At 66.2% G+C, this 8,429-nt stretch overlaps 2 protein-coding genes across 3 annotated transcripts; both read right to left on the reverse strand.

Moving 5' to 3' along the window:
- Positions 1-128: 128 nt before the first annotated feature.
- GALE (UDP-galactose-4-epimerase) lies at positions 129-3,471 on the reverse strand. Its single transcript, XM_066982722.1, has 10 exons — positions 3,309-3,471; positions 2,917-3,032; positions 2,523-2,636; positions 2,199-2,375; positions 1,961-2,074; positions 1,799-1,865; positions 1,605-1,690; positions 1,410-1,487; positions 1,155-1,269; positions 129-1,071 (listed from the first exon to the last, which is right to left on the reverse strand). The coding sequence occupies exons 1-10, from the start codon at positions 3,427-3,429 to the stop codon at positions 1,016-1,018; spliced, it is 1,044 nt and encodes a 347-aa protein (XP_066838823.1). The 5' UTR covers positions 3,430-3,471; the 3' UTR covers positions 129-1,015.
- Positions 3,472-3,913: 442 nt separating this feature from the next.
- On the reverse strand, positions 3,914-8,252 carry HMGCL (3-hydroxy-3-methylglutaryl-CoA lyase). 2 transcript variants are annotated; one of them, XM_066982501.1, is made up of 9 exons: positions 8,063-8,252; positions 7,656-7,739; positions 7,445-7,552; positions 6,940-7,035; positions 6,267-6,415; positions 5,613-5,676; positions 5,088-5,276; positions 4,825-4,950; positions 3,914-4,501 (listed from the first exon to the last, which is right to left on the reverse strand). In XM_066982501.1, exons 1-9 carry the CDS (start codon positions 8,111-8,113, stop codon positions 4,400-4,402), a joined length of 969 nt encoding a protein of 322 aa, XP_066838602.1. In that variant the 5' UTR covers positions 8,114-8,252; the 3' UTR covers positions 3,914-4,399. The 2 variants fall into 2 exon arrangements, with proteins under 2 accessions (XP_066838602.1, XP_047905619.1); XM_048049662.2 differs by lacking the exon at positions 8,063-8,252 and adding an exon at positions 7,899-7,991.
- Positions 8,253-8,429: the final 177 nt, after the last annotated feature.

Consider the following 8,429-nt stretch of genomic DNA (forward strand, 5'->3'; position numbering starts at 1 on the left):
CAGCGCGGCCCTGGTGCCCTTTGTCCCTCGCACCCCGTCGGTGCCTCTCCCGCAGCTCCCCCGTTCCCCGCGCTGCCTCGTGGGGCGCAGCAGCCCTGGCGCAGGGAAAGCAGCATGGAGCTGCCACGTAGAAAGTAAGAACGTTTATTTAGAAACAAATCAAAAGCTCGAGTCATAATTTAACATAAGTTATCAATCTAAGGGACAGCGCACCGGGCTGGCCGCAGCCTCTGCCTAACGCAGCCGGTGTCGCTGCCGTAATAAATAGGATCCGGATTTGGCAGCGGAGCAGAGCCTTCTCCTGGGCAGCCTTTGGCAGCGTGATTACAGAAGCGGCTGCTCAGGCCCCACAGAAGCAGAAGCAGACACCTGAGCCCCCCCCAGCCCTGGGCAGGGGCTCCTCCGGCCCCACCAGAACACACGGGAGGCGAGACCTGGTCCCCAACACCCCTGGGGAGGGCGGAAGGAGGCGGGGGAGGCCCCTGGCAGCCAGCAGGGCCCTGTGCCCGGGGCTGGAGGGAAGGCCCTGTGGTGGCCCCCTGGGGCAGACAGAGGGACACCTGGGGCCCGAGGCCACGGCAGAGGTGCTGGGCAGCACGGCCCTGCCCTCACCTCTTGCCCTCGGGGCCCAGAAGCCTCCCCGGGACTGAGGCAGCAGGGAAGGGGCAGCTTCCTCAACGAGACTCACCCCTTTGAACAACGGAGGCGGCTTTCTGGGGCACTTGGGAGGGCCCAGGAGCAGCCTCGGCCATGGCTGCAGCTCCCAGCCCAGCACCTCCTCCTTGCTGGGGCTCGCAAGAGCCCCCGGGCCTTTCCACGGGGGGATTTGGTGCCCTGAGTGCCGAGGCTGGGCCCTGGCTGCCTCGTCCTGGTGGCGCTGCTCCGTGAGATGCTGAGGACCTGGGAGGAGGAGGAGGGGGGAGCCCGCAGCTGCTCCTGCCCCGGGCGGGGGGGGGCAGGACCCGCACCCAGGCTGGGCGCAGCCTCGGCTGGCGGGCGAGCCCCGGGGCAGGGCTCAGTTCTTGCTGAAGCCTGTGGGGTTCTGCAGCTGCCACCGCCACAGGTCCTCGCCTGCACCGGGGGAGAGAGGCAGTGAGAGATGGGGGGGGGGGGCACAGCGCAGTGGGGGGGCGGGGAGGGAGGGGGGCTCTTACACATCTTGTCCAGGCCGAAGGCAGCTTTCCAGCCCAGCTCGCGCTCAGCTAGCTCGGGGTTGGCGTAGCAAGAGGCCACATCTCCCTCCCGCCGGCCAGTGATCTTGTACTTGATCTGCAGGAAAGCAGCACCGTGGGGGCTGGGGGCTCCCTGGGGGGCACTGATGCAGGCAGGGGGGCTGGGGGTGGTGAGGGAGCCCCACAGGAGCTGCCAGCCCCGTGCTCACAGCCCCGCAGGCTGCGGTCAGCTCCTACCTCCCTCCCTGAGGCTTTCTCCATGGCACGGACCATCTGCAGGACCGAGTAGCCGGTGCCAGTGCCGAGGTTGTAGATCTGGCAGGAGGACGAGGGAGGCGCATCAGCTCCCTCCGCGAGGGCAGGAGGGCCAGGCCCCCCCTCGTCCCGCCCGGGGCTGAGCGCCCAGCCCAGGCCCAGCCCCGCTCTCGGTACCTTGCAGCCGCAGTTCTCCTTGAGCTTCTTCAGAGCGGCGATATGGCCCTTGGCCAAATCCACGACGTGGATGTAATCCCTGACACCTGCCGGGACAGACGGTGAGCGCAAAGCCCTGCCCGGCCGCCGGGCTCGAGCTGCGCTGGCTGCCGGTGGGAGGGGATTTCTCTGCTCCCCCTCCTGCAGCAACGCACCGGTTCCGTCGATCGTCTCGTAGTCGTTCCCAAACACGCTCAGGAACTCCCGGCGCCCCACTGCCACCTGCACAGAGGGACAAGCCCGCGAGAGCGCGGTCAGCCCGCGCCACGCAGGCACCGCAAGCCCGCAGGGCCCCCAGGGCAGCAGCCGGGCAGTACCTGCGCCACGTAGGGCATGAGGTTGTTTGGGATGCCCTGAGGATCTTCTCCAATCATGCCGGACTCGTGGGCACCGATAGGGTTGAAGTAGCGCAGGAGAACGGCGTTCCAGTCCTAGGGAAGCGCACAGACGGGGCTGCAGTTCTCTGCAGCGCTGCTGGGCAGCCCCAGCCCCAGCCCCCTTTGGGGTGCAAACCCCCCAGGTCCCAGCCCCAGGCTCCTTGCAGGAGCTCCTCACTTTCTCTGCCTTGCAGAGATCTCGGATCATCTCCTCGATGAAGTACTTGGATTTGCCGTAGGGGTTGGTGCAGCCTCCGACCGGGTGGTTCTCATCCAGCGGCAGGTACTTGGGGTCCCCGTAGACGGTGGCGGAGCTGCTGAACACGATGTTCTTCACGCCGTGGGCTTTCATGGTCTGCGGGGCGGGCACCAGCCGCTGCTGAGGCAGCCAGCTCCGCGCCCCGCTCAGCCACGTGGCTCTGCCCTCGGCGGGCACCGCACGGCGCTGGCCCGGGGAGCACCGCGGCAGGGGGGGGGGGGGGGGCAGCGCCCCTCAGCTCACCTCCAGCAGGCGGATGGTCCCGGTGAGGTTCACCCGGTAGTACTCCAGGGGCTGCTGCACGGACTCGCCCACGGCCTTCAGCCCCGCGAAGTGCACCACGGCCGAGAAGCGGTGCTGGGGGGGGCGAGGGGGAAGGCAACGCCTGAGGGCCGCGGGGCAGCCCCCGGGTGTCGCGGGGGGGGGGCTCCCGCTGCGGCCCGTGGCTGCGTAACGCGAGGAGGGCTCTGCCCTGCCCTGCCCTGCCCTGCCCTGCCCCGCCGGGACGAAGCCCCCTCCCGAGGCAGCGGCCGCCCGGTGCCCCCCCCCCGGAGCCTCCCCCCCCAGCCCCGGGGGCCGTCAGGTGCCCGCAGCCCCCGGAGCCGTCCCCCCGCAGCCCCCCGAGCCCCGGCCGCACCTTGCCGAAGAGCTCCCGCAGCGCGGCCCCGTCGGTGACATCGAGCTCGTGGAAGGCGATGGGGCGCCGGGCGAGGAGCTGCACGCGGCGCAGGCTCTCGGGGAGCGCGTCCGGGCCTGGGGGGCGGCGGGAGGTAACGGGGGGTAACGGGGGGGTAACGGGGAGAGGAGATAACATGGGGGGGTACCGGGGGGGTAACGGGAAGGGGGTGAGGTAACGGGGGGGGGGGTAAAAGGGGGATGGGGGGGTAACGGGGGCAGGTACCGGGGCCGGAGGGGTACCGGGGGATACCGGGAGGTGCCGGGAGGTACCGGGGAGGTACCGGGGGATACCGGGGGGTACCGGGGGTGGCCGGGGGGTGCCGGCTCCTTCCCCCCCGGGCCGCGCCGCACCTCGGATGGCGTTGTGCAGGTTGTCCACCACGACGGGCGCGTACCCCGCCTCGGCCAGCTGCAGCACGCAGTGGCTGCCGATGTAGCCGGCGCCGCCGGTGACCAGGACCTGCTCCGCCATGGCCGCGGCGCGGGGCAGGGCCTGAGGCGGGGCCGCCACGTCCCCACCCGGCAGGGACCGCGCGGGGGCGGGGACAGAGCGGGGCCGCCCACAGCGCTGCCCGGAACCGGACTCGGAACCGGACTCGGACCCGGAGCCGGCCCCCCGCAGCCGCCGCCCCGGCCCCCGGGAGCCCCCCGGGGACAGGGCAGGGTCCGTCCCGGCCGCCTTCCCCCCCCCCGCCGGTCCCGGTCCGGTGCCGGGCGCGGCCCCTTTAAGGCCCGGCCGCTCCTCCCGCCCCCCCCCCCCGCTCTCCATGGCAACGTGGCACCGCCGCTACGGGGCGGCCGCGCGGCGGCAGGGCGCATGCGTGGCGGGACCGGCCCGGGACCTCGCAGCGCCCCCTGGAGGCCGGGGCCGGTAAAGGCCGGGGAGCCCCGGGGCCGCCCCCCCCCCGCCCCCCCCCTCCCCCCCGCCCCCCCCCAGAGCAGCGGAGCCGTTCCCCTCACGGTGCCGTAACTTTATTGAGATAAATACCGCGCTGATCGCTGCCCGCAGCCAGCGGGGTCCTGCACCAGACACAGCCCCAGCCCCCCGCGGCAGGCCCGGGGCCCCCCCGGGAGGTCCTGCTGCTGCCGGCAGGGCCGGGCCCGGTGGCGCCTCAGCACCGCCTGCTGCTCGGCGGCTCGCTCCTGAGGCACCGGGAGGCTGCCCGGGGCCGGGGCTCCCCTCTCCCCGCGGAGGGGGGGCACATCCCCCTCTCCCTCCCCCCTCTGTCCTCTCCCCTCCCAGGCACACGCCCGGCGTGCTCAGGGAGCAGTGAAGCGGTCCCAGGTTGTTCGTTTCTTCACAGATTCGAGCGGATGAGTTTCCTCTCAAGCTCTGAGTCTGAAAGGCACACTGAGGAGGAGAGGCAGCAGCACAGAAGGGAAGCCCGGCCGGCTCCACACCCTCGCTTTCTGTGTGACCCAGGGACACGCCTGATCCGGTATCACAGCCTGCAGGAGGCCTGGGACACCTTGGAGTTGGTTCTTCTGTTCAGCGCGTTGCAAATAAACGTACCGGTGTCCATCAGCTTCTGCAGGTCCACACCCTTCAGGGAACAGAAGATACCAGAGGCGTTGGTGCCAGTGCTGCCCCGTGAAGCTGCCCAGTAAGGACTGGCACCACTGGGACAGAGCAGCAGGGGCCGAGGGAGGCTGCAGGGTGCCGAGACGAGGCCCTCGGTGTGATTCTGATAGCAGTGGTCAGATCGCACAGCGCTGGAAGAGGGCCAGGACGCGCTCCCCGTGTGGGTGGGACTGCCGTGGCACAGCGGGCCCAGAGCCTGCACCTCCTGCACTGGGGCTCTCCGGGCCAGGCTCTGCAACCCCGGCTCCAGCCCCAACAGCCGCCACGCGAGAGGCTCTCGCTTACCGTGTGGATGCCCAGGCCGTTCAGCATGTACACCAAGTCCTCTGTAGCAACGTTTCCGGATGCTCCTTTGGCATAGGGGCAGCCTCCAAGGCCAGCAACAGAAGCATCAACCACGCTCACACCCATCTGCAGGCAAAACCATTCTCAGTAAACTTCCCCTAATTAAAGGGCAAATCACGATCCTGCTCCTGAATCCTCTGGTTCACAAGCAAGCACAGAAGAATCCTGAGGAAGCATGCAATGCTGCAAAGTAAGAATCTTACCTGAAGTGCTACCAAGATGTTGGCAAGAGCTTGCCCATAGGTATCGTGGCAGTGGACAGCAAGAGCCCCAACTGGCACCTCCTTCATGACTGCCGTCAGCATCTCCCTCATGCTCCCTGGGGTCCCGATGCCAATGGTGTCACCGAGGGAGATCTCGTAGCATCCCATCGAGTACATCTTCTTGGAGACCTGTCCGAAAGCCAAGACACGCACTGAGCAGGCAGCTTTGTCATGACTTTCCCCAAAGCTGGATGCCCACTGTACAGGAAGCAGAGCATGCTCCCCATGAGATTCCTCTGGGAACAGAAAACTCCAGGTCCACCCACCTCCCTGAGTTCCCCCATCCACATCAGCCAGACCACCCTTCCTTATGTGTGGCGGCAGATCGACTTGGGGGAGTTTACGGCTTTCTCCCCATGTTTGGTTAAATGGCTCAATGCATTCTCCAGCCCCCAGGGTCCCATTCACGTCTTTATAACGGAGTCAAAAACCTCACAGAAATTCTGGTTATATTTATCAACTCACCTCTGCAACTTTAGCTGCAGAAATCTTCCCTTCATAGGGACATCCAAGGACACAGGAAACATACCTGTAGTTAAAAAAATAAGGTAACTTTTAACCAGAGAATTGAAGCGAGATTGTACAAGCCATTTGCTGCACACACTGTGAAGCATTTTGCATTCTCTATGCAATGGAAGAATTCTTTTTTTTTAAAATACATATTTATTCTACAATTACTTTGTCCATGAAAATGAAAAGTTTGCTAAGACGAGAGCACATCAGACCGTTAGGTTTTATATCTATCTGAACACTTCAATGTGGCACGTCTGCCAAGAAGCCAGCATTACTTCAGATTATTTGATAAAGCTGAAGATGTAACAGATACATGACGGGTGAATCCACGTGGAGTGTAAACTGTCATGGGCTGTCCAGAGTTTGCACCGAGCCAACACCTCCAACTCTACCAGCGTGGTGTTGTTTCCGAACTAAAGCTTCCCAACGCACAGAGCTCACATCTGCTTGCACCCAACCAGGTAGAGACACTGCCCCCAAACAGTGAAATTTAAAAGAAATTTCCCTCCCCGGTGCTGTGGGGGCTGTGCTCCAAAGGGAGAACCTCGAGCAGCCACATTTCCCCCGTGAGCTGCTCGGTGCTGAGCTCACAGCAGAACTCCTCACCCCCGGACGGGAATGCTGGCTGCTCGCGCGGCACTCATCACTTCGCTGAACCTCTCCAGGCTCTCCTCTATGGAGCAGTTGATGTTCTTCTTGGTGAAGAGCTCTGACGCTGCTCCAAAGATGGACACTTCCTTGGCCCCCGCTGCCACCTGCCAACAGAAAGCATTAATTAAAGTGAGATGATTTATCTTTCAAGGGAAATGACCAGCACAACCAGGACTGCAGTTCTCCCCTTTTATAGAAAAAGTTTTTCCTCCCAGTTCTTCCCCAGATGACCTAGTTCTTTCCTCAGTTCATTCTAAAGCAAAAACACGAGGCATCCTGGTTTATCTTCAGAACAAACAGAAAGTTACAGACGTGACAATGAAGCCACAAGTGCTGGATGCAGTCATGAGGGCTGTGGGACATGCAGATGGGCCTGAGAGCATCATTGCCCATTAAAAGAACGGACAAGTTTTTACGATTAAAGAAAGCATACTGAGGTGTTCTCTGACATAAACATCAGGTTTCTAGCTCCCCAGCAGAGCAATTCCTTTTTCAAGGAACTGTAAGATGAAACTGCTGCCTACCAGAATGCAAGGGGCGCTTCCCACCCTTCACCACAGCTGAAACGTTCCTTCACAGGCAGCCCTGCGCACAGGACGCTGCCAGCACTAACACTGCGATCTCTTACCGCTGCCTGAAATCCTTTCAGATTCGGGGTCAGCACGGGATAACTAACACCAGGCAACTTATTGATCCCCTGCATGACTTCAGTGTGGTCGGCCATCTGCAAAGGGAACGCGGACAGATTTCTAAGGGTGTCGACACGCTTGTCATCCACTTCCACAAGTTATAAAACATTTCCTAAAATTCATTTTTTACGAATGGGAACAGCGATACGCAGAACGGGGGGAAACTGGCCTCTAGAGAGCCCCCAGCACCGCGCACCTGGACGGACCAAAGGTCGGTCACCGGCCGAGCCGGAGTCACCGCGTGCGCCGCCAGCTGCGCGTGAGCCCGCGCCGCTCCCCCGGGTGCGGAGGGAAGGGCCACAGCAGCAGAAGCGCCGTCGTTTGGCTTTTCTGCGCCTCGCTCGCTACAGACGCGGTGCCGAGGGCTGGGGGGGGGGGGGGGTCGGTCTGCTCGCCGGCCCGTCGTCCCCCCAGACCCACGCCGGGACCCCCCGGAGCACTGACCTGGGGCACCCACCGCGGCGACACGAAGCTGGTGGCCTCGATGACCTGCAGCCCCGTCCCGGACAGCATGTCGATCAGCCCGATCTTCACGGGCGTCGGCACGATGCTCTGCGGGCAAACGAGACGCACGACGGGGGGGGGGGGGTCGGCCCCGCGCCCGGCCCTCCGCCTGCCCGCCCGGTGCCGGTGCCGGTGCCGGTGCCCGCCCTACCTGCTCGTTCTGCAGCCCGTCGCGCGGCCCCACCTCCACCACCTTCACGCGGGGCGGGAGGGCGCCGGCGGCCGCGGCGCTGATCTGGGGGCAGAGACGGGCGGGCGTCAGGGGAGCGGGGCGGGGCCGGTTCCCGTCCCGGTCCCCCGTCCCTGTCCCTATCCCCGTCCCCCTCCCGGTCCTCGGTCCCTGTCCCCGGTCCCCGTCCCAGTTCCCGCTCCCCGGGCCCCCCCCGCCCCTCACCGGCCGCAGCGATCCCGCCCAGCGCGGCAGCAGCCTCCGCGCCGCCGCCATGGTTGCCGCCCCCCACGTGACCGCGCCGTCACGTGCCCCAGAGCGGGGGGCCCGGCGGTCACGTGACGGCGGCGGGCAGCCGCCCCCCCCCCCCCGCCCCCCCCCGCCCGTACCTGGCCCCGGGCGGCCTCGCGGGGCGGCGGCAGCGCGGCGCAGCGCGGCATCGGCGGGGCGGGAGCGGCAGCGGGCGGGCTGCACCGGGAACGGCGACGGGGACCGGCTGCGGCCGCTCTGCGCTCGGGCTGTGGCCGGGCTGCTCCCGCCGCGCGCTCGGGGTCCGGCCGGGCCGCTCCCGGTCTGCCCCCGCCGCCCGCAGCCGCCCCTTTATAGGCGGCCCCGGTGCCGGCGGCGCTGAGCAAACAGCCCCGTGTTTGCACGGCCCCGGCCCCCCCGCCCCCCCCCCCCGCCCCCCGGGCAGCGGCCCCGCTGCGCCCACCCCACCCCGCGCCCGCCCTCCGCAGCCCCGGCCCGGCCCGGCCC

The sequence above is a fragment of the Anser cygnoides genome, chromosome 24 (assembly GCF_040182565.1).
Source record: "Anser cygnoides isolate HZ-2024a breed goose chromosome 24, Taihu_goose_T2T_genome, whole genome shotgun sequence".
In the NCBI taxonomy this organism is placed as follows: domain Eukaryota; kingdom Metazoa; phylum Chordata; class Aves; order Anseriformes; family Anatidae; genus Anser; species Anser cygnoides.